Here is a 25,977-nt window from a genome sequence, read left to right as displayed (position 1 = left end):
ATATTTGTGCAGCTTTCTGAGATTTGGTGTGTTTCTGTAGTGTTTCACTCTAACTACACAAACACACAAAATCTCACAAAGCTGTATGTGGCATTTTGTGTGTGTGTGAGTCAGTTGTGTTGTGTGTGTGTAAAGTGTGAAAGTGTGAGGTTCCTACTTATTGCAGTGGCCATTTTGGGTGAAGTGTAGCTCCTTTTACATTGTGTGTGAGTCAGTTGTGTTGTGTTGTGTTGTATGTGTGTAAAGTGTAAAAGTTGGTTTTTGATACCTCTTATTGTTTTGTATACTTTGTTTATTATTTTTATTATTTATTGTTATTGGCCATGCCCACCCAATCATCTGACCACCAATCTACGCCCACCAATTAAGCCATGCCCACAGAACCGGTAAGGAAAATTTTTAGATTTCACCCCTGAGGTAGGCCCAATCAAGATGCAAATATTGCAGGAATTATAAGAATGTTGCTTCATTATTGTAGGTCAAATGAGCAGAATCTTGAAAGCCTGTTCCAAATGTCTCACGTTTCCATCTTCTACCAAAGAAAATGAAAGTGGGGCTATTTTGAGTTGCTCTTTGATACATCCTTCTGACCCTGAACTGTGTAATTTCCTCTCTAAACCCATCATAATGGTTCGCTCTTTCCTCCCCCCCTCTAAATGGGTTTATTGTTCCCTCCCAAAGATCCACTCCAAATTCCTTTACAGGACATTATAAGACCAGTGGCTGCTCCTCAAGTCCTTCACTAGGCATGGTCTGCAGCATTAATTAGATTCTGTTCTTGCTGAAAATTACGCATGTTTCATAGTCCCAGCCTTGATGTTACAACATATAATAGAGACCTATCAGAGTCTCTTTCAATGCGGTCAGTGGGCCTGGACCTCTCACAAGGTGATGGTCTACGTCAGGAGTGTGCAAACTTGGCAACTTTAAGACTTGTGGACTTCAACTCCCAGAATTCCTCAGCCAGCTTTGCGGGGGAGTTGAAGTCCACAAGTCTTAAAGTTGCCAAGTCTGGACACTCCTGGTCTATGTAAAGTATAGTTCAGGATTTGGAATGATGGGATGAATCCAGACTTTTCATTCAAGGCAGCAAAATGAATCAGATAAAATATACTGGCAAATTGTTTCAGTCTTTGAAGTTTCCAACCCTTACTAGGTTGTTATTTTTAATGGTCAAAGACAATGGAGCAATAGATATATATTAAGATAAGATGTATCAAGAACAAATTGAACGGCAGTGGTGAGGGTTCAAGTGAATATGCCCTCAGTGTCTTGGAAAGGTTCTGGGGTACCCAATGCCAGTTTAAGTTCATCACCAACTCATTGTTCTTAGAATTGACTCCGTTGTGGGGTTGATATAATTTGGAGAGAGAGAGATAACATTTCTCTTTCCTTCTAAAAATAACTGGATTATAAATTAATTCACTGGACAGAAAGCCTTGAAACCATACCCAGCATGTAAACCATGTGACATGTAAAAGTAGGAAGTATGTACCATGTGGATGTTAAAATAACTAGTTTGAAGAACTGGAAGAAATTAATGATAAGATTTTTTAAAGGGAAAAAAGACTAATCATTCAGTTCAGGAATACTTTTTAAAAAAAATGTTATTCCAGGAACTGTGGTTGAGTTTATTTAATCAATAACAACATTAACATAAATTCAAGGTTTTTTTAAAAAAATCAAAGAAACCCCTAATAAATATAAGGTACTGTAAAATGTTTTGCATTTTTGTGATATATTTGAATATTCAAAATACTTCATACTTTTTGTGATATATTTGAATATTCAGAATACTTCATATGGAATAAAGATTGGAATTGCTATTTCCTGAATTGGAGACACCCTGATGAGGCTTAAAGGATACGATTTTGTCAATTGTGATCTATGGCATTTTAGCACCCAAAAGAGTAAAACTGGTCTTCATAATGCCATGTGCCTACACTTAAATCAAGCTCTACATTTTGATGTATGAAAGAGAAAGTGAGACTTCAGACAGGAGGTGGAAACCAAAGGAAAAGGATACTAAAAATAAGACTGGCTAGAAGAAACCCACACAGTCTAGTGGGAGCCTTGCTTTAGGGTTTGCTAGCAGGTTAACAGGGAGAATGAAGTGATAACTAAAGGAAACAGGATATTGCAAAGTAATGGAAGAAGCTAAAGATAAATTGCTTTGGGATCAACATGGGTGGAAAATTAAAGGAAAACAGCAATAGAGAAGTCATGACATTTGAATGACAGGCTGCAATTTATTCACTTGTTTAACTGCTGTCTTTGGGTTCCCAGGAACACTCCAGAGGGACAGGATCTTTAAAAACTTCACGCGGAAACGCCAACGGGCCATGCGCAGGAGAGTTCACCAAGTCAACGGACACAAGTTTATGGCAACTTACTTGCGGCAACCAACGTACTGTTCACACTGTCGGGAATTCATCTGGTATGCTTGAAATGAAAACAGGTTTGAATGGGAGCTTTCACCCAGGAAATTGCTTTCATAATTCCTGCCCCTTTTGCTAAATATAAAGTTCCTTTTGGGTTGATCTCAATTCCTTGTGACTTTATAAATACATCCATGTGGTTTCCTGGCCACAGTTCAGAAGTGATTTAGAATTTCCTCCTTCCAGGATGTGTGTTTACATCCCAGCATTCTCTGGAATTCTCCCCTCCAGGTACTAACCAGGCCCTGACCCTGCTTAATTTCTGAGCCACATATTTAAAGCCAGCTGCTGCCACCTGCTGAATTCAGTATGAGCAGCCTAATCCCTAAACAAGTCAAGAGCAGGTTACTCAAAACAATTATTCTTCGGATCAAATCAAACCTAGGCAAACTATCCATTCTGCAGGGGAAGAGTTAGAGGTACTTTCCGGTACGGTGAAGATAGTGGAATCAATGTAGATTCTGTAGAAGGTGATCTGAAGTTTACGGTTCAGCACCAGAGAGTTATAGCTTTTGTTTTAAAACATGCAAATTACTTTGATTGAAATGGTTGATACAGTGGAACAGCTTGCCTTCAGAAGTTGTGGGTGCTTCATCAATTTGTTTGAAATGGTATAGAGACTCTTGCTTGAGCAGTGGGTGGATCAGAAGACCTCCACGGTCCCTTCCAACTCTATTATTCTGGTTTTATTACAATCGTTGGTTATTAATTATATATTATCTAATATGTATAAAATAATCTTGATGGGAGCAAACAAGTCAAGTCAAATTTCTCAATTAATAACTGGATGGAATTAGGTCTCAGGCGTGGAGATTTAGGGCTTTAATTCCTCCCTCCCACTTTTCCCCATGGCAATCTCAGCCTAGATTGAGCCCTTGCCTCTATTTGCATCAGTGAAAAAGCTTCCATTGGATCTCACGGAAGCTCTTTTATGTGTTCAGTTGCCTAGCCCTGATTAGCAAAAGAGGAGAGAAACAAGTCAGACTATAAAGCCCTCTTATCATCTATGTTATGCTCCTAATTTGCCTCCAGTCAGTGTATATGCCAACACAATTGCATGGATTTTTCCATCAAATGTTAATAATGCAGACTGCATATTGGATGATATTTGCAATGTCCTAAATAGTTTTGTGAAATGCTCTCACTTTTTAAACACAAAGCAATGAGTGCATGTTTTCATAAATATGTTTCTTGTTGTCCATTAACTGAAAAAAGAAATTTGAATTTCTTTTCCAAACCCTTCATAATGGTTCACTCTTTCCTCTTCCCCACCTTAACAGCTTTATTGTTCCCTCCCAAAGGTGGGAATTGAATTTGAATTGCAAAACTGTTTGTTGGAGTGGGCTGAAATATTTTGGGTGACAGTTAGTCAGTACAGTGTAGGGACATTTATTACAACTTACATAAGTGTGTTCATAGACTTTGATCCTTAAAATAAAACAACACTGTGGCTAAAAGCCAAAACTCATCTATTTCTAAGTAAGCTACATCAAACCTAACAGGATTTCTATCTCAATTCTTGTGGAAAGGATGGGATTGATAGGCTATGACTGATGCACATGTCCCTGAGATTAATCTCATGGAGATTTGTGGTGCTTACTTCCTACTAAAAGATTGCACTGAGTCTTATGTTTATGTCTAAATTTCTCTCTTAGAGTTTTGATTATAAATTTTAGTCAGAATTCATTCTGAGTTTTATTAATACTGGAAGTAAGATTCATCATCTAAATTTGGATTTTGTGTATTTTAAAATGTATTTACAAAATGTCAGTTATAATGAATAATAAAAATAATCAGTTGACTCTGGTCATTTAACAATGAAAGCAAAATAAGCAACCCATAAATGAAAACTCATCATTTCTAATTGTTCTTACTTAACTAAAGAAAATGGTTGTGTTGTGTTCATCAGTTCAAATGCCCTTTAGAGATTTTTGGAATGCCAAGAATGAAGGAGCATGTTCTACCTTATGAGGACAGCCTTGCAGAGATTCCTTCTAGTTCACATCCCTTTCAGGTCTGATAATGAAGGGACCTTGAGCAAGCCTCCCTCATAGTTCAAAACAGGAAGGCAGGATCGTTTTGGGTAAGGTGGTTTTGATGAAACCCAGTGTTGTGCCATATTGGACTTCATAAGTGATACCCAACACTTTAAGCTGGGTGCAGCATTGCAAAATAAGTGCTATCCTGGAATAGCAGCTTCCACCCACCCACAATTTGGCTACTGCATTCTGTGTGCGGTGTAGCTTCTGAGTTATTTTGAAAGGCAGCCTCACCTAGTACATTGCAGTAGTCAAGATAGGGTGGAAAAGGCATGCATTATCCTCACCAAAGCTTGCAGCTCCAGGTGGAGACCTACTTGGCATATCAGCTAAAGCTGGTCAAAGTATCCCTGAGTCACAGCTTCCACCTGCTCTTCCAATGCTAACTATGAATCCTGGGCAAGCCCCAGTGACACACCTGCTGTGTTAAAGGGAGGATGATTCCACCACTAGTACTAAAGTTTCCAGAGTGCCTAAACGTTTCTGGATGAACAATAACTTTGTCTTCTTAGAGTTTAAGCTGAGTTGCTGATACGAGATACATTTTGAACTTCGCAGCTGCCGCTCAACCTTTGTTTTGTTCTTGTGTCAGATTACCTGACCTACTTTTTAAGAGTTTGATCTCATCCTGAGTCATATGTTGTCTCTGCTTTATCTTCAACAGGGGAGTATTTGGAAAGCAGGGATACCAGTGCCAAGGTACAGTAAGTTATTGTTAGGGTTACATTATGCCCTACACATTTGTCATTTTCTCCTTTTTACATAATCTGCTTGCAGTTAATGGGAGATTAGAACGAATACGTTTTTGTGGCTCACTGAATATTTTAAACTCTTTTCTGCCTTTCAGTCCTTAAAGGGTTAATTTCCAGTCCTGACCATTTTTATTGTCTTTTTTTGCACATACCCCAGATTGTTTAGATCAGAGGCAATAAAAATTTAGTCCATCTAAGAGCAAATCTTACTTTTCTGTATTAGTTTCTGATAGTTTCCATTGTTTCCCTTTTCTGCCTTCTTTTCTAGTTTGCACGTGTGTTGTGCACAAGCGTTGTCACCATCTCATAGTTACAGCTTGCACATGCCAGAATAATAAAAAGAAGATGGATATGAAGGTAAAGTCACAGTTACACATTTGGAGTTCTGCATGTTGTTAATTCTGGACCAAAGGGGTTATGGGAATGGTTTTGGAATAGTTATGAATTACTATTACTAAAGACAAATCAAGATGGATAAAATATAGAGGAATCAAAACCTAACAGTAAATATATTATCAACTGCAGCGTTATGACATAATGTATTATTCCATAATCCATAATGTATTGATTGTTTCCTGATTGCTTATTTGTACCCTATGATTATCATTAAGTGATGTACCTTAGAATTCTTGATGAACATATCTTTTCTTTTATGTACACTGAGAGCATATGCACCAAGACAAATTCCTTGTGTGTCCAATCACACTTGGCCAATAAAAAATTCTATTCTATTCTATTCTATTCTATTCTATTCTATTCTATTCTATTCTATTCTATTCTATTCTATGTATTATTCCTTAGATAATATGCTTTATTTGATGAATTTTGAAGTAGCTGCATGCCTCTATTTACCTGCTGCTTAACTCCATTGGTTTGTGAAAAATTGATGTGGCAATGCGAAGAGTAAAGGTATCATCCAATCAGTGTTAATAAAGATAACATCAAATGTATTTATTTATTTAACAAATTTATATGGCCATTCATTGCATATAATGTGTCTGGGTGGCGTACAGTCATGGCAACAATTAAAAGAAGGTAACCAAGTGCAGAAAAAGAGAATGTTCTGCTATTCTGTTTTATTTATAACTTGAAGACCATAATTGGTTAATTCAATTCAGTGTTAGAAGAAATTATTCACCTTGATTGGTTTTTAGATTTTATAATAAGAATTCTTTATTGGCCAAGAATTTATTGATTCGACACACAAGGAATTTGTCTTCGGTGCATAAGCTCTCAGTGTATGTAAAAAATACATTCATCAAGAATCATAAGATACAACAGTAATAGTCATAGGATACTAAATAAGCAATCAAAATCATACTAGGAGACTAAATAAAACAATATAAATTGTAAAGATACAAGCAACAAGGTTATAATCATAAGTAGGAGGAGATAGGTAATAGGAAGGATGAGAAGAAGAATACTTGAAATTATTCAAGTGTTATTCTATATTTAATTATAGAATTTAATTAAGTTATAATTGAAGAATTATACTTGAAATTTGCTTAAGTCCAAAAAGTTCCCTGTTTGTTTTTAATGCCATGTCTCTTTTGCAAAGAAGTAAGCAGTCTTTACATTTTGAAACCATCTGCATGCATTTTTATTGTCAGTCGTATCAAGATCAACAGCACAAATTTATCACACTTTCAGTAACTTTTTTTTTTATTATTTACATTTATATCCCGCCCTTCTCCGAAGACTCAAGGCGGCTTACAGTGTGTAAGGCAATAGTCTCATTCTATTTGTATATTTACAAGGTCAACTTATTGCCCCCCCAACAATCTGGGTCCTCATTTTACCTACCTTATAAAAGATGGAAGGCTGAGTCAACCTTGGGCCTGGTGGGATTCGAGCCTGCAGTAATTGCAGGCTGCTGTGTTTTAATAACAGGCTATCTTACAGCCTGAGCCACCACAGCCCTTGATCTCCAGACCATAATGACTTTTTAAAATCTCAGCTTTAGCTCAGGGGTCTCCAACCTTGGCAACTTTAAGACTTGTGGACTTCAACTCCCAGAATGAAAAGAGGGATGGGAAAGAGCAGGTCTGAATGTTTCTTATGTTAAGGATTCCCTTATGTAGAAACTAGATCAGGAAGAATCTAGCCTGAATTCCCTGAAATATGGGTTTTCTGAGTGTTGGGAGTTTGGATGTAGAAGTAATTGAAACAATACAGTTAAAAGACTCAGGGGTAGATGCAAACATTTCGTATTGACTCATCAGTACCTACATTACATTAACACGGTTAAAATCAGCCTAAAATATAAGATCTTGCAAGAGCATGAATTAAGCCCATAACGTGTGCAGGAAAGCAACCGATGAGAAGTAATTTAACTGACACTGAACCGATATTTTTTTTTTTGCATTTATATCCCGCCCTTCTCCGAAGACTCAGGGCGGCTTACACTATGTCAAGCAATAGTTTTCATCCATTTGTATACTATATACAAAGTCAACTTATTGCCCCCCAACAATCTGGGTCCTCATTTTACCTACCTTATAAAGGATGGAAGGCTGAGTCAACCTTGGGCCTGGTGGGACTTGAACCTGCAATATTGCAAGCAGTTGCTGTTAATAACAGGCTGCATTAGCCTGTTGCGCCACAGCATAAAATTGCCCTTACTTTAGAGTAGCTGTTAAGTTATCTGAAACTTACTGACATCAATTAAAAGTCTGAATGATAATCAAATGGGGATTTTTACTGATTGGGTGGGGAGAGCATCTGGGTTTACTCAGTTTTGGGCAAACCATTTTTCAGCCTCAAAATCAAGCTAGATGTGATTCGCTTTGCTTTCCTTTGTGAGAAGAGATGGTAGATCCTGTTTTTTTTCTTTAACAAGTAGCCATGGCTGGCATGTTTGGGACCAGCTGAATCAAAAATACAAGTTGTGGGTGGTGGAGATGGAAGGACTTTAACTTTGGAGTCCTTGGTGCTTTCTGGGCTTGGTTGTTTTCTTGCAGACATTTCATTGCCCAAATAAGTAACATCATTGATAAATGTAATGCAAGAAAATAACCAATCTCCAAGAACACTAAGGACTCCACAGTTCAAGCCTGGAATTTTAACTTCTTGTCCTAACTGATATTCATTCCTTCTGTCCAAATTATTTGCTGTGAGAACAAACTCATGAGACCAACTTTACGTTATAGAAACATTAAATCAAACTCTTAAGCCCCAAAGCCAGGCTCTCTCTTTTCTTCCTTGCCTATCAAACCGGGGGGCAGTAACATTCTCTGTCTGCCTTGCGTCAAGAACTGTAAGCTGAAAAATAAGGATTATTATTTGATAACTTATCACCAACTTTTCTTCTTTTGCTGCTTTTTCTTCCTCAGTTTTCTGAGCAGAGATTTGGAATCAATATCCCACACAAGTTCAGAATCCACAATTACAAAGTGCCAACCTTCTGTGATCACTGTGGCTCTCTCCTCTGGGGAATCTTGCGACAAGGGCTTCAGTGCAAAAGTAAGCTGAAAGTCTACACAAAGATGAGAGTCCTTCTCTGCGGAATTTCTTTAGTTTTCCTGTTCTGAATTTTGTGTGTGTGTAGGGGGGCATACTTTTGCATGCAACACTAGATAGGCTGCACTTCCCCCTCCCCATTTGCACAAATTTTGCATGTACCCTGTTTTCCCAAAAATAAGAGCCAGTCAGAAAATAAACCCTAGCATGATTTTTCAGGATGCTCGTAATATAAGCCTTACCTCAAAAATAATCCTCAGTTAAGATCATCAACCAGACTAGGTTGTGACCTAGGCCCAAGTAGTGATTACCAAACACAATTCAGTCCTGAACAACCTTATTTTATTAAAACAGCTGAGAATTAATTCATTCTCAGCTTAATCCAAAACAAATTCTTCATAAACAATCCTTCGGTTTTATCACCAACCTTTGTTGTCTTTGGCAACCTGCCAAAGGCTTTTCTTGGCAAAACCCTCACAAAGTTCAAGAGACGCTGACAAGAAACAATGGAATCAACATTGCTTTTCCACAAAGAATCAAATGGCTTGTTGCTGCTCTTTTAAGCCTTATGGGAGTGGCCAATCATCTTCTGGCCTTACTCCTGAGTCGTCCTTTTTGTTTTAGCTGCTCTTGCCTTCTCGCAGTTCTTCTTATGGATGCACTAGGAACAGGATTCTCCCATTCCTCTGCCTGTCTGCTGTCTGCCTCTGGAGGCTCTGGAGTCCACGCATCACTCCCAGATGGCCCTGGCCCCATCTCTGCGTCCAACGCAGAGCCTTCGTCCGGGCCTTCCGCTGACTCCAGGACTGGCCCATTGTCTTCCCCAGCCTTCTCATTGTCCGACTCCACTGCCAGGTCTGCAGGCTGCTGGCGGACTACAACACAGACGGAGGCGTTTAATACTGTATTTCTCCCCAAATAAGACCTAACTGGAAAATAAGCTATAATGCATCTTTTGGAGCAAAAATTAATATAAGACCCGATCTTATTTGGGGGGAAACACGGTACCAGTTTTTATCTATATTACCTAGTTAGGCATCCCTAAGATTTGGCTATAAATGTAGTACATTTCATAAGGAGGAGATTAAGGAGAGGAATGAAAATAGGCCTGAGTTATCAGGCATTGCACTACTGCTTGCTAATATTCTAAAGCAGGATTAGGCAACAGAGCTATTTTTTTTCTTTTTTTAAAATAGAGGTGGCCAGGGGCACTATTTGGCAGAGCACCCAGAAAGTGACAATACTGAAGGCAAGACAAGAAGCAATAGTTGGAAACTAATCAAGGAGAGAACAATCTAGAACTAAGGATGAATTTCCCAGCAGTTAGAATAATTAATCAATGGAACAACTTGCCTCCAGAAATTGTGGGTGCTCCAACATTGGAGATTTTTAAGAAGAGCTTGTCTGAAATGGTATAGGGTATGAGCAGGGGGGTTGGACTAGAAGATCTCCAAGATCCCTTCCAACTCTGTTATTCTGAAGTTGGCAGGAACTTTGATTTTCTTTATTTCCATGTTGTGTTCAATTAAGGTACGTATTGATTTGCATGTTAAGTATGAACGGAGGGTTTGTAAGTATGTACAAAAAGTATTGTACATAAGTATGATGACTGAGGATCTCCATAGACATGAAGTATGAACTGTTCAGATATGGAACAAGTCCAGGGGAAGTGACGGGGTCTATTCTCATGGAGCTAGATCAGGAGTCTCCAAACTTGGCAATTTTAAGATTTGTGGATTTCAAATTTCTTTTGGGAGTTGAAGTCCACAAGTCTTAAAGTTGTCATGTTTGGAGACCGCTGAACTAGATGAACAGTAGCTGAGTGATGATCTGTGAGGGACATTGTACTTAACGCTTGTGTTGCAGATTCAGCATTAAACAGGGAAGGTAAAATGGTATTCATCAAACTGGCGTTTAGCATACATCCTGTGTTTTGTTTAACAACGGTTAAATAAAACATAACTGCTTGGATTCATGCGGTATGATTGAACACTCTGCATAAACCTTGATCTATGATTCAAATGGAGGGAATAAGGACTGGATTTCTCTCATGCATTCTCATGCTGTCATTAGGAAACAAACATCATTTTGTTCTTGTCAGCGCCTGGCAGAAATAATGTTTGAAAACTTTTGTTTTCACTTTCAGTGTGTAAAATAAATGTACATATTCGGTGCGAATCCAATGTAGCTCCAAACTGTGGGGTGAATGCAGCAGAACTAGCCAAGACGTTGGCATGTATGGGACTGCAACCTGGAAATATCTCTCCAAATGGGGTAAAAACTTTGTTTTCCCTCCTCTTTTTCTCCACCACAGTGAATTGGATTTTAAAAAACAACAACATATGTGTACATATGTTGCTTACAGTATATGCACTACAGGATGAGATCAGACCACGACTATTCGTGCATACACAGTTATTCTCTTTCAGGGTAAACAACAGAAAGGAATATGAAATAGTAGCCCAAAGAAATTAAAGTAATAAGGGAGGGAAAAGGAAACATAGCTAATATAATTTAAACCAAGACTATTTTCTATTCATCTCCTTGACTTTCTATCCTTGGAAACTAATCTTACATCTTCCCTTCTCTGTTGTTCTTTAAACTTCCTGTCTCAATCATGACTTTCTTGAATTTCCTTTTCCATTCCACCCATTCACTCTTCCTTCATGTATTTGTTTTGTAATTTGATCTTCATTCATTCTCTTTATATGTCCAAACCACTTAAGTCTAGTTTTATACTAGTTATTCACTTTGGTGCTCAGTCACACATCTTAAAATGTCTTATTTCTTTTCCCATCTTTAATAAACATTCTATCAAGGTACAGGGCACACATTCATTTATTTGCCTTAGTTATTGACATATTGATATAATTTGCAATTATTGATTTCATTTATCTGCCAAATATTACTACCTTGGTCTTTTAGTTTTTAATTTCCTGTTTGATACATTTGTTCCATAATTCTGGGAATCATTCAGGTTTTCAGCCAAGAACAATTCATCATCTACATACAAAATCCACATAGGTTTATGTCCTTAAGCAGTTTGTCACCATAAACATTCTTTATATAGTTCTTCATAAATTCATTACATCATCAAGATGATATTAGACACCCTTGTCTTTGTTCATTATTCATTGTTGAGCTAAGCATTGAGCTTTCAATTAATTCTCATGCATGGTTTATTTCCATCATATACCATTCCTATTGTATTCAGAAATCAATCTTCAACTTCATATTTGAATGCATAATACATTCTGTAATTCAAGTCAATTCAGTTTATTGCACACTTGCTTTAATCAACAAACGAACAATACATTTTCTAGTCATATCTGGTCTCCCCACCCTCTAAAGAGTAGTTCTACCTTCCAAAGCTGAGCTGGGTGAATTAAATACTTTCCCCATTAGGTCAAGCTAATTTATTTATGAGGTTTGAGGTCCAAAATTTCAGGTTGGTGCATCTTGCCTCCTCCTCTTCAAAAGGTTATACCTCCTGACAGTTTTCTTTTCAAAATTGAGTTTCTGAACTTCATAGAGGCTGAGAAAATTGAGTACTGTTTTGCAAAAAGCAACTCATGACTATTTATTCTTTACAGAAGTTAGTCTCTAAATCAACGTTGAGACGCCAGAAAAAAGACAGCACGAAGGATGGCAGTGGGATGGTTGAAGTATCAGCCAGTAGGCTTAAAATTGAAGATCTAATATTCATCCGAGTGCTGGGAAAAGGCAGTTTTGGAAAGGTAAGTGTTTCTGTGGAGATTTCCATGAAGTAGTTATACTTCAGTGTAACTTTTGGTTATTTGAAATAAATTTGCATTAAAAGAAGGTTTAGTTGGACCAGGCTGCATTCATATATTACCCTGTTTCCCTGAAAATAAGACATCCCCTGATAATTAAGCCCAGTTGGGCTTTTGAGCGCATGCACTAAAATAAGCCTCCCCCCAAAAATAAGCTCACCTAAAAATATTTAAAGGCAGAGCTGGAAATCAGGTTACATGGCAAGAGGAGCCCCATCTTGCTCCATGAGCCCCAAAATAATAAGACCTCCCCAAAAATAAGGCCAAGGACTTATTTCGGGGTTCAAAAAAATATAAGACAGAGTCTTATTTTTGAGGAAACATGGTATGTTAATCTATAACTGTAGTTTGATTTTTGTCTTAAAACCTAGAGGCTTCTAAATTATTTCTTTTTTTTTCTTCTTTATTTTTTTTTAAAGTTTTATTTTAACATTCATATCCAATAACATATTTAATGTACCATCATATACAATTAATCCGACCTGCCCGGTCACCACCCCCTTCCTTTAACTCTCTTCCCTTCTCTACCTTCTTCTACTTTCCACGACCATCCTCCCCTTCTCTTATCTACCTCCTCTCTTCCTTCCTCCCTACTCCTTTCTTCTCCCTCTTCTATCCCTCTTCCTTCCTTTCCTCTTCCTCCTCTTCTCTTTCCTACCTCCTTCTCTCTTCTACTTCCTTCCTTCCTTCCTTCCCATCATTCTGAAATGGTAGCCAGGCAGCTCCGATCTTACATTGAAGATTATACATCTTCAATCATCTCTGTACATTAACCATCAATCCATTTTTTTACCTCATCCCCCCTCCCCCTCCCTTCCCCTCCCTCCCCCCACCCCCCGGGACTTCCCAGAACCGAATACAGGGTATAAAACTAACAGTCAAAAATTAAAATATAACACAAATCATAATCCATAGTCACTCCTTAAAACCTCGACTCCCCGATCTCAGAAATTTCCAATTGAGTTCGTATTTGTTCTTCATTAAAGTACATAGTTTTTAATATCCAACCTTCATCAATCAGTACCAAAACAACGTTCCATCTTCCAATATTCACCAAGGATTCTTCTGAAATGTCTTTCTTCCTTAAGCAGTCTCTCAAGAATAGTTCATATTTCCAACTTAATTTCTTAAATTTTACTGTCCAACCTCCAAAGATAAACAATAATCCATCTTTTCATATCTTTGGTATCATTTAAATACATCAAATCAGATTACAAATATTATTATTAGTCCTATATTATCTCCACAATATATCAATTGTAATAATTAAAATCTTCACTTTACCTTACTTATATCAAATAACATTATTAAAATTACACCTATAACTTATCCAAAATATATCAAGTAACATGGCAAGAGGAGCCTCATCTTGCTCCATGAGCCCCAAAATAATAAGACCTCCCCAAAAATAAGGCCAAGGACTTATTTCGGGGTTCAAAAAAATATAAGACAGGGTCTTATTTTCGAGGAAACATGGTATGTTAATCTATAACTGTAATTTGATTTTTGTCTTAAAACCTAGAGGCTTCTAAATTATTTCTTATAACAGAAGTACAAAATTGCAGTCCTGGCAGGATTTTTGTTTTGAACCATGACATCTGCTCACACTTTTATAAGAAATAGCATTAAGGACATAACATTCATTAAGAGACATTGCATCATGTCCCTTTAAATTGTGAAGATGCTTTCTGTTATTAACCTTAAATCAAAATGAAGGTTTTTTTCTTTTTCTTTTTTCTTTCTTTTTTACATTGTTTTCATTAAGTTCTCAGTAAAGTCTTGGGCCTCAACTGCTCTTCATATGCAACTTCTAACGTGTCATTTAAAGACTGCTGTGTCCCTCAAACCAAATAAGCCTTGTTTGTAGCTTAGTATCCTGTGTGAATTCAGCCAATGTGTTTTTTTATTCAGGGAGGCCCCATCTAATGTCATGTGACTTACAGGTAGTCCTTGAGTTATGATTGCAATGGAGTCTGTTCATAATTCATGACAGTTGAAAATTGGGTCCCCCATGTGACTGGCCTATTTTTGTGACCTTTCTGTGGCAGTTGTTAAGCGAATCACTGCAGCCATTAAATGGTTTGCTATGGGTGTGGTTTGAATTAAATGCTGGTTTTTAGCAAAACCATTGTAAAGCATGGTCGTGTGACTGTGGGGCTTTGCAAGCAGCCATAAATGAGCCTGAAATGCAGTCACATTACTGTGGGAGTCCCCAACTGTTAGAACTGTCGTAACTTCAAGTGGTTGCTAAGCAACCAGTTGTACATGGTGGGCTACTTAATTTCTGAACAAATACACCCAAGTTTGACCTGTTAGCAGGAAAGATCATGTCTTGCTCTTTCTGAGATACTTCCGTAATTATTTGTTTTGTTTTGTTTTCAATTAAATATCCTGCTTTGTGGCAAATTTAGGTAATGCTGGCTAAAACAAAAGAGACAGGATATCTTTATGCTATCAAAATGCTAAAGAAAGATGTCATTCTTCAAGATGATGATGTGGAGTGTACCCTAACAGAGAAACGAATCCTGACTTTAGCAAGAAACCATCCTTTCCTCACTCAGCTTTTCTGCTGTTTTCAGACCGCTGTAAGTATCTCTTAAAACTTCAGGAGGTGGGGGGGGGGGTGAAGGCTTCTGGCATTACCAGTTATGAATTGTTGCAGCAATTCTATTTTTTAAAAAACCTTCTTCATGGTTTTCTGTAGAAAGAAGAATGAAGAAAATAGGAAGTTCACAAATGAAGGACGATGAATTCTCAGTAATGTGAATAAGGCAGAATAGTTGCAAAGGGAGTCCTGCATTCCCTCCTTTCCATACTGAATCAGCATGATCACAAAATAAAAATAGTTTTTGGGAAAAGACCTACATTAGAGTTTGTGATCCTGCAATTTTTCTAGAACCAAAATGGAATTACAGAATTGAAGAGTCCCTAAAGGTAAAGGGTCCCCTCGTACATATATGCTAGTCGTTCCCGACTCTAGGGGGCGGTGCTCATCTCCGTTTCAAAGCCAAAGAGCCAGCACTGTCTGAAGATGTCTTGTCATGTCCCACTCCTCCTCTGACGGCCGGGTCGGGGAAGTCCGTATCAAGCGTGCCTCTGCAGCTTTGCCAAAGTTCTGTCAGAGTTCTCAGGGCAGGCAGGAGATAAGGATGTGACTTCAGCAATCCAAATTAGACTTTGCCTGACTCAAAGAATGCCAGAAAGCAGATCCTTTTTATAAGCCATGGGGTGTGGCTCCATGACTCAGCACTTATCCAGGCCTGCCCCTCCCTTCCTTTTGCTGACGTCGCCTCTCCACTCTCCGGAAGCGTGGGTCCCTCCAGCCCCCAGCTGCCGGCAATTCCAGCTCGTGACTGGCTTCACACTCCCCAGGCTCACATGCTGTGGGGGAGGGGCCCAGCTGCTCCATTTGTCCGGGCATGGTGCCAGGACTGGGGGCTGGAGGCATGTAAGGCCATTCATCTTGCTCGGTCTGTCCGGGCATGGTGCCAGGACTGGGGGCTGGAGGCATGCCAGGACATTCTTCTGCACTATCAGCGTCCGGCAGGAGACGAGAGGGGCCCGGCTGCGGGGTGGGGGTGGGGGTGAGCGAGGCACAACATGTCTCTGTGGTCATGTGGCTGGCATGACTAAACACCAAAGGCGCATGGAACACTGTTACCTTCCCAGCAAAGGTGGTCCCTATTTTTCTACTTGCATTTTTTACGTGCTTTCGAACTGCTACATTGGCACTTTACTCGAAGGGCAAATATGTTCAGTGTTTTATGCTTATATCTGCATTTCCTTCCACTGCTCACGTAGTGGGAACCTTATATATGCCACCTTTAGTTATACAAAATAGAAAGATAAATGATGATGATTGTAATGTCTCTATACCTACTCTGACATCATCATTACAAAAATTTTTATTCATACTTTCAGAGGACCTGCTGATCCTCCAGTGTGGTACACGCCATCTTCTATAAGGAATATGCAGACACTGGACAAAGTGATCAGTCCTTACTCAGCAACGTACAATATCAACTTCTCTGTTGAGACAAGTTCACCTCCTATTGACAGCATATCATGCAGTTTTCTTAGAAATAATACAGTAACTCTCTGTTGCATACAGGATGGTTTTTGACTTCCAAGTCTAGTCTATAGGTCTGGGATATTTTGATGGTTTCCCATCCAAGCACCAACCTACTTAGCTTTTTTGCTATCAGCTAGTGTTAGCTAGGTTTTGTCATTCTCTATATTTATTTATTATTTATTAATTCAATTTGTATACTGCCCTTCTCCCGAAGGACTCAGGGCGGTTCACAGCCAAATAAAACACACATCATAAAAGTTAAAAACATTATAAAAAACTAAATCAATTATGGCCTAAAAAGACTAAAACAATAATATAATAAAAAACCCCATTTAAAACTACTTTAAGCTAGCCCTGCACGATGGAACAAAAAGGTCTCCAGCTCACGGCGAAAGGTCCGGAGGTCGGGAAGTTGACGTAACCCCGGAGGCAGCTCATTCCAGAGGGCAGGAGCCCCCACAGAGAAGGCCCTCCCCCTGGGGGTCGCCAGTCGACATTGTTTGACCAACGGCACCCCAAGGAGGCCCTCCCTGTGGGAGCGCATAGGTCGATGGGAGGCTGTTGGTTGCAGTAGGTGGTCCCGTAAGTAACCTGGTCCTATGCCATGGAGCGCTTTAAAGATGTTAACCAACACCTTGAATTGCACCTGGAAGACCACTGGAAACCAGTGCAGATTGCGCAGGAGAGGTGTTACATGGGAGCCTCGAGGTGCTCCCTCTATCACCCGCGCAGCCGCATTCTGGACCAGTTGGAGCCTCTGGGTGCTCTTCAAGGGGAGCCCCATGTAGAGAGCATTGCAGTAGTCCAGGCGGGACATGACAAGGGCATGAGTGACCGTGCATAGGGAAGCCCGGTCTAGAAAGGGATGCAACTGGTGTATCAGGCGAACCTGATAAAAAGCTCCCCTGGCCGTCATATGGTCTTCTAAGGACAACCGTGCATCCAGGAGGACGCCTAGATTGCGAACCCTCTCCGTGGGGGCCAATGAGTCACCCCCAACAGTCAGCAATGGAGTCAGCTGGCTGTACTGGGATACTGGCATCCACAGCCACTCAGTCTTGGAAAGGTTGAGTCGGAGCCTGTTTCTCCCCATCCAGACCCATACAGCCTCCAAGCACCAGGACATCACTTTGACGGCCTCATTGGGGTGGTTAGGGGTGGAAATGTACAGCTGGGTATCATCAGCGTACAGATGACATCTCACCCCAAACCAGGGATGATCTCGCCCAGCGGCCTCATATAGAGGTTGAACAGGAGAGGCGAGAGAACCGACCCCTGTGGTACCCCACACAAGAGGCACCTCGAGGCCAATCTCTGCCCTCCCGCCAACACCGTCTGCGACCGGTCAGAGAGATAGGAGGAGAACCACCAATAAACGGTGCCCCCCACTCCCAACGCCCCGAGTCGTTGCAGCAGGATACCATGGTCAATGGTATCAAAAGCCGCTGAGAGATCCAGTAGGACCAGGACAGAGGAACAACCTCTGTCCCGAGCCCTCCAGAGATCATCAACCAACACGACCAAAGCTGTCTCCGTGCTGTATCCAGGCCAGAAGCCGGACTGGAACGGGTCAAGAAAGACAGTTTCATCCAGGTACTGGGGGAACTGTTGTGCCACCACACTCTCAACAACCTTCATCACAAAACGAAGGTTGGAGACAGGATGATAGTTCACCAACACAGCTGGATCCAGGGAGGGCTTCTTGAGGAGGGGCCTCACCACCGCCTCTTTCAAGGGGAAGATACCCTCTGTCAGAGAAGCGTTGACAATTCCCTGAAGCCAGCCTTGTGTAACCTCCCGGGTAGCCAGTACTAGCCAGGAGGGTTCTATAGAACTCAGAATAATAGATGGACATGTGTCTGACATCAGAAATGGTAATATTGAAGTGGGAATCCTTTCAATTTCCTGAGACACAAAGGTCAACACCTTCAAGATTGCTCTCTTTGAACAAAGGGATTACAAAGACTAATTTCATAATTAAACAACTGATCTGGAATTTGTTAGGTTGTTTAATTGCACGGAGGTAATTCTTGCGTAAAGAGTACTTGGTCAGAGACCGTTCAAAGTTATGACAGTGCTTTACCAGGAGACTTACAGCAGGTTCTCATAGTTGCAGTCAGTACAATGTCATTTGATCTCAGTCATTTGATCTCAGTTTGGGCACTTGGGAACCACAGTTGCCCAATTGTGGCAAGGTGTGAAGTTGCAGTGTCCCACACAGTCACCATATGCAACCTTCACTGCTGACTTCTGGCAAGCAAAGTCAAGGGTAAGTTGGCAGAAGGTCACAAATGGTGATCACATGACTGCATGACACTTGGACCATGCAGGATTTGCCTAATGACAGCAACAGGGACTACTGGAACTGCCGTCATAAGTCAGCGCAATCACATGATGCCCTGCTTTATGACTGTGTCATTTAGCAATGGAATTCCTAGTCCTAATTACCATTGGTAAGTGACAATTACCTGTATCTCCTGGTTTAAGCACAGAACAAGGACTCTTATCCCACATGTTATTAACCTGTTTATATAAGCTTGCCAGTGTTGCATCTAGCTGCTACGTTGTTAATGCTTGCCACTTTATAGAGAATTTTTTCTGCCCCCTCATCTTTTACTGTTCTTTCCTTTTCCTTTGCTTTTCCCATAAAGCAATGGATAAAGGATATTCCTTCCTCGAGATTAAACTCCATGAATCTGATCCACGAAACAGGTGCAATGTAAAACTTTTTTTGTCTGTCTTTAAATTGCCACTCAAATCTCTGCGGCTTAAGGGAGGATGACCACTAGGTGGCAGAAACTGCAAGTGAAAAAGCACAGCTTGCCATTCACGTGGCCTTTTTAACTGAGAAAGGGATTACAGTCCTTGCAAAGAGCCAGTAGCAGCTCTTTAGTTCAGTTTCACTACTTTTTATGTTCCTGCCAAAGAGAGAGGCTATGGGCTACGGACTGAGCCCCAAGCCTTAATTTGACTTCGCAAAGCTTTCAGTTTCTTGCAGAAAAGGGAGGAAATCTTTTGCAGCCCTGGTTTTCCATCATAACATATTATTCCTAGCACCATGATGTCCATGTCCTGCCACCGCCCAAGTTTAGGAGATTGGCACAATGTGTTCTAATGATAATACTTCCTCCAAACTTGTTTTCAACTCCTCTGCCCTTGTCATATTATATATGTTTAAAGCTGCATGCATGATGTCGTTAGTTCTAGAAAACTGGCAGCATAAACTGTTTATCTAATCTTGCTTTTGAGTCAGTTATCAGAAAAAAACAAAGGATTCCAAGGATACCCATTTTAACTGTTTCAACATTGTTATGGTGTTATGTTATTTCATCATGCTCAAGTCCATAAATATGTAGATATCTATATTAATATGAACCAGAAGCAATGGACAGAAACTAATAAAGGATAGAAGCAACCTAGAACTAAGGAGAAATTTCCTGACAGTGAGAACAATTAATCAGTAGAATAACTTGCCTCCAGAAGTTGTGGATGCTGCAACACTGGAAGTCTTTAAGAAGGGATTGGACAACCATTTGTCTGAAATGGTATAGGGTTCCCTGCCTGAGCACAGGGTTGAACTAGAAGACCTAATCACTGCACCACCATAGTTATAGGCCTGCAGATAGCAAATAAATTTAACTCATTAGCAGGATTTTGTAAAGTGTCATAGAATCATAGAGTTAGAAGGGAACTTAGAGGTCATCCAGTCTTCTTTCCTGCTTAGAGCTTTTTTTACAGATCACTGCGTAGGCTCTGTTTGAAGATCTCTAGTGAAGGAGAAGTCACCATTTCATGTACTAGCTTGTCCTACTAGTTAATAACTCATTTTGTCAAGAAGTTCCTCATAATGTCGGTCTTTATAGTTTTAACTCATTGTTTCTTGTCCTACTCTGTGGAATAACAGAAAATAAGTCTTTGTCATTTATGTAGTCGGGGTTTGATCTCAGTATAAGTACTTCATTTCCCTGATAGAACTTCCCGAAGAACAAATTGCCTGGCTTCTTTGCCACTACTTAGTCATAACTACCCATTGATTGCGCAACTCTTATAGCCAGACAAACTCATTGACTCTCAACTGAAACAGTTAAAGGAGATCTTGTCTTCTTGCATTTACCAAAAACCAGAATGATTATTTATCCACTCACCCATCCTCAAAAAGTGGAAGGGCATTTATTTTTTATGTAGACACCACTGTTATAATTATGTTAGAAATATAAACCAATTCACCTTACAGAGGGGACTACCCAGCGGTGAAATCCCACCCCCCACCGTTCTATCTGGCTCGCCGAATCGGTGGTAGGAAGCTCCCCCCACCCGCCAGGACATAATTATGTCCCAATTTTTTTACCATCTGTGCATGCGCAGAAGGTTTTGCGCATGCACAGAGGAGGCACGTGTGTGCATCCCGAACTGGTAGCGAAGGTAAGTGGATTTCACCGCTGGGCTATTTTACCACTGGTATTCTTGCTTAGCCTTCTGTCCAAATGATACCAGTTGACTAGCAGAATGAGAACCAACATTTGTTCTACCTTCTTTGCATTTGATACAGTGGTGGGTTACCCCCGGTTCACACCGGTTCTATAGAACCAGTAGTAGTAGTAGTAGTAGTAGTAGTAGTAGTAGTAGTAGTAATAATAATAATAATAATAATAATAATAATAATAATAGTAATAATAATAGTAATAATAGTAATAATAGTAATAATAGTAATAATAATAATATTTTAATTTGTATACCGCCCTTCTCCCGAAGGACTCAGGACGGTGAACAGCCAAAATAAAAATGACAATCAATACACACAGTAAAATAAAAACACTAGTTAAAAAACTTATTTAAATTTGGCCCAAATTTAAAAATACATTTAAAATCCCAAAAACTAATTAAAAATTTAAAACCCTAAAAACAACTAAAAGTTCTATGCCAAAACTGGTGGGAGGCTCCCCGCACTCACCCAAACATCATCAAAAGCGATCTGCGCATGCACGATGTGCGCAGCCACAATGCGTGCATGGCAGTAAAGGTAAGTAGAACCCACCCCTGATTTGATAGCCGTTCAAATAAAACACTGTTTCAAATGGAGGTCAGACCTCCAATGGCCTTTCAAATAAAGAGTTATTTTCAATAAAACGGGACATTTGACCTCTTTCTGTCAATATAAATACTGAATGTATAGCAGGCAATCTGAAGTGGGGTTGCATTGAGAGCAAATCCAAATTTTCGATGTCCAATCCAGAACAAAAATGTCATTCCAGGGTTGAATTAGGTTGGTCAAATACCGTGTAGTTTGGTCTATGGGGGTAAAACCCTAAATATTTTGCTCTTGTTGCGGCGGTTTCAAATCAAAGGGATTTTTTAAAAAAAAGAATTATATGTGGGGAGAGAAAAAGAAATATAATCACCATCTTTCCACTGATGATGGTATGTGCTATTGCCTTTGATCAGGATCGCCTCTTCTTTGTTATGGAGTTTGTGAATGGAGGGGATTTGATGTTCCACATCCAGAAATCCCGTCGCTTTGATGAAGTCCGAGCCCGATTCTATGCCGCAGAAATCATTTCAGCCCTCATGTTCCTTCACGAGACAGGCATCATTTACAGGTCAGCAAAAAAACAATTCGTGATTTGTTGTTTTGTTGTTAGGTTCAATCAAGTGTTGCTTTTTGTTGGAGAGGATTCTTAATGGTGATTAATATACCTGCTAGAGCAGGGGTTTCCAACCTTGGCAACTTTAAGCCTTGGCAACTTTAACCTTGGCGAACTTCAATTCCCAGAATTCTGGGAGTTGAAGTCCGCCAGGCTTAAAGTTGCCAAGGTTGGAGACTCCTGTGCTAGAGTTCATAAATGGGATGGCTTTGTTGCACTGAAAGAGAAAACTTGACAGATTTAATTGAGTTGGGGGCATTATTGTGGAAGATGGGATTTGATTGGGAGTTGCTCAGAGATGGGTGGCTACATGAGCAATTCCCAATCAAATCTCACTTTTTTTAGTTGTATTCAGACCTGAGTTGGGAGGACATTCAGGAGATCTGCTTGAATATCATCAAATAACAACAACAACAACAACAACAACAACAACAACAACAGAGTTGGAAGGGACCTTGGAGGTCTTCTAGTCCAACCCCCTGCCCAGGCAGGAAACCTTACACCACTTCAGACAAATGGTTATCCAACAACTTCTTAAAAATTTCCAGTGTTGGAGCTGAAATGTTGGTGATTGTTATTCTAAAAATGCTTGTTGTGTAGCAATTTGAAATCTAGCTTTTTGGGGGAAACGGTACAGTCTGTGAGACTGGAAATGAGACAGAGTTGCAGAATTAGTTGGGAATATCTTTTTTTCTTGCCTGGGGACATGGTGACCATGAGGAACAACATTTACTGCGTATTTGGAAGCAAAATATTATGCTTGAGTGGAAGAATTGCACAAAGTATTTCCACTGATTTCTAATCTGTGTCCATAATAAAAAATACTTCTAGAACAGATTGTCCTGTGCGTTAACTTATGTGATCCCTCTTTGGATTCTTAGACTTAGTCTTACATGCTAGGAGTCCAAGATGATTTTTGTTTTCATTGTGTATTGCAATATCACACAGGATAACCAAAACAGCCTTTGAACAATTGTACATGCTAAAGTTGCAGAATTGCTCATTGAAAGTTGTTCTCTCTAAATGTAGTGGGTTTTGCTGTCAGTATCTAATTTATCCAAGGACTCTGTCAATCAAATGGTTCTGAGAGCCGTGGTAGCACAGTGGTTAGAATGCAATATTGCAGGCTAATTCTGCTGATTCCCGATTACCGGGAGTTTGGCAGTTCAAATCTCACTGGCTCAAGGGTTCCATTTATTTATTTATTTATTTATTTATTTTGTCACAACATCATATAAAAAGATTTTATAGTATATAAACATATATATGAGTAAATATTGGGAGGTATAAGCATCTATATATATATAGGAAAGAAGAAAAGAAAAACAATAGGACAGGAACGGTAGGCACATTTGTGCACTTATGCACGCCCCTTATGGTCCTCTTAGGAATGGGGTGAGGTCAATAGTAGAAAGTTTTTGGTTAAAGCTTTTAGGATTATGGGAAGAGACCACAGAGTCAGGTAAAGTATTCCAAGCACTGATGATTCTGTTACAGAAGTCATATTTGCTGCAATCTAGATTAAAGCGGTTAACATTAAGTTTAAATCTGTTGGTTGCTCTTGTATTATTGCAGTTAAAGCTGAAGTAGTCTTTAACAGGAAGGACATTACAATAGATAATTCTGTGAGTTAAACTTAGGTCTTGTCGAAGGCGACGGAGTTCCAAGTTTTCTAAGCCTAGGATTTCAAGTCTGGTGGGATAAGGTATTTTGTTGTTTTCAGAGGAATGGAGAACTCTTCTTGTGAAATATTTCTGGACTCGTTCAATTGTATTGATGTCAGAGATGTGGTGAGGGTTCCAAACAGGCGAGCTGTATTCTAGAATTGGTTTAGCAAATGTTTTGTATGTTCTGGTTAGTAGTGTAGTGTTTTTGGAAAAGAAGCTACGCAAGATTAGGTTTACAACTCTTAGAGCCTTTTTTGCTATGTAGTTACAGTGGGCTTTGGCACTTAGATCATTTGACATGAAAACTCCAAGGTCTTTAACGGGGTGGGGGTCATCAGTAAGGTAATGTCCATCTAGTATGTACTTAGTGTTTGGGTTCTTTTTTCCAATATGTAAGACTGAGCATCCTTCCAAAGTTGGTAAAATGAGGACCTAAATTGTTGGGGGTAACATGCAGATTCTGTAAACTGCTTAGAGAGGGCTGTAAAGCACAGTGAAGTGGTATATAAGTCTAAGTGCTATTGCTAAATCCATAAGTCAGATGTGCAGATTGAATTGTGTTTGCGTAATATGAGTTGACACAGTGTGAATTTCTTCAGCTCTGTTTTCTTGCATTCTTCCTTCATGATATTATAGAGCTTGACATTCATTAATTTTGGGCTCAATACCCATCATAAATTGAGGACTATCATTAGTTTACATAAATAATCATGGTTTTGATGTAGAAAACATAATGAAGGAGAGTGAAGAACTAGTTTTCATGCAGTCAAAATTACCGTATTTTTCGGAGTATAAGACATACCTTTTTCCCCCCTAAAAGAGGAGGGGAATAAGACATGAATAAGGAAACAGTGTGCCAGCTAAGCTATTTCTTGGAATTGATTAAATCATCTTTGCTGTTGTAAAAGACAAATGCAATCTCTCTTCTTGGATCCCATACATTACACTTTTGAGAAAGAGTTGCATGTTTACTGGGAACTGTCAATGAGTTCAAAAAAATTTCTGGTAAGCTGATTAGTATTGCAACTTGGACACTGTTCTACTGAATACTTTTTCATGTAATCTTTTATTTAAAACAAATGTACAACTCTTCACAACGCTAATAACTAATAATGAGGCAAATTCCCAGGAAGCATTTATTTATTTATTTATTTATTTATTATTTAAATTTTTATACCGCCCTTCTCCCGAAGGACTCAGGGCGGTTCACAGCCAGATAAAAAATACACAATAATACAATATAAATACGATTAAAATACAATTAAAAAACTTATTAAATTGGCCAAGATTAAAAATTTAAGATAAAAACCCATTAAAAACCCATAAATTTAAAAACTAACCCAGTCCAGCGCAGATGAATAAGTGAGTTTTAAGCTCGCGACGAAAGGTTCGGAGGTCCGAAAGTTGACGGAGTCCTGGGGGGAGTTCGTTCCAGAGGGCGGGAGCCCCCACAGAGAAGGCCCTTCCCCTGGGCGTCGCCAGACGACACTGTCGCGCTGACGGCACCCTGAGGAGTCCCTCTCTGTGAGAGCGCACGGGTCGGTGAGAGGTATTCGGTAGCAGCAGGCGGTCCCGTAAATAGCCCGGCCCTATGCCATGGAGCGCTTTAAAGACGTTCACCAACACCTTGAAGCGCACCCGGAAGGCCACAGGTAGCCAGTGCAGCCTGCGCAGGATAGGTGTCACGCGGGAGCCACGAGGGGCTCCCTCTATCACCCGCGCAGCTGCATTCTGGACTAACTGAAGCCTCCGGATGCCCTTCAAGGGGAGCCCCATGTAGAGAGCATTGCAGTAATCCAGACGAGACGTCACAAGGGCGTGAGTGACTGTGCACAAGGCATCCCGGTCTAGAAAGGGGCGCAACTGGCGCACCAGACGAACCTGGTGGAAAGCTCTCCTGGAGACGGCCGTCAGATGGTCTTCAAAAGACAGCCGTTCATCCAGGAGAACGCCCAAGTTGCGCACCCTCTCCATTGGGGCCAATGACTCGCTCCCAACAGTCAGCCGTGGACTCAGCTGACTGTACCGGGATGCCGGCATCCACAGCCACTCTATCTTGGAGGGATTGAGCTTGAGCCTGTTTCTCCCCATCCAGACCCGTACGGCTTCCAAAC

General features: G+C 40.0%; 1 protein-coding gene across 1 annotated transcript in view; it reads left to right on the top strand.

Annotated features, from left to right (window-relative positions):
- The window catches only part of PRKCH (protein kinase C eta), a 113,437-nt gene that overhangs the window by 46,743 nt on the left and 40,717 nt on the right, over positions 1-25,977 (top strand). Inside the window, exons 3-10 of the mRNA XM_058162924.1 lie at positions 2,287-2,437; positions 5,142-5,176; positions 5,498-5,586; positions 8,562-8,691; positions 10,835-10,962; positions 12,282-12,425; positions 14,894-15,067; positions 21,997-22,151. Of these exons, the coding sequence (XP_058018907.1) occupies positions 2,287-2,437; positions 5,142-5,176; positions 5,498-5,586; positions 8,562-8,691; positions 10,835-10,962; positions 12,282-12,425; positions 14,894-15,067; positions 21,997-22,151 (1,006 nt within the window). The remainder of the gene's footprint in view (positions 1-2,286; positions 2,438-5,141; positions 5,177-5,497; positions 5,587-8,561; positions 8,692-10,834; positions 10,963-12,281; positions 12,426-14,893; positions 15,068-21,996; positions 22,152-25,977) is intronic.

The sequence above is a fragment of the Ahaetulla prasina genome, chromosome 1, assembly GCF_028640845.1.
Source record: "Ahaetulla prasina isolate Xishuangbanna chromosome 1, ASM2864084v1, whole genome shotgun sequence".
NCBI classification, from domain to species: domain Eukaryota; kingdom Metazoa; phylum Chordata; class Lepidosauria; order Squamata; family Colubridae; genus Ahaetulla; species Ahaetulla prasina.
The sequence above is the reverse complement of the archived record's forward strand: the minus strand, read 5'-3'. Positions and strand labels throughout refer to the sequence as shown.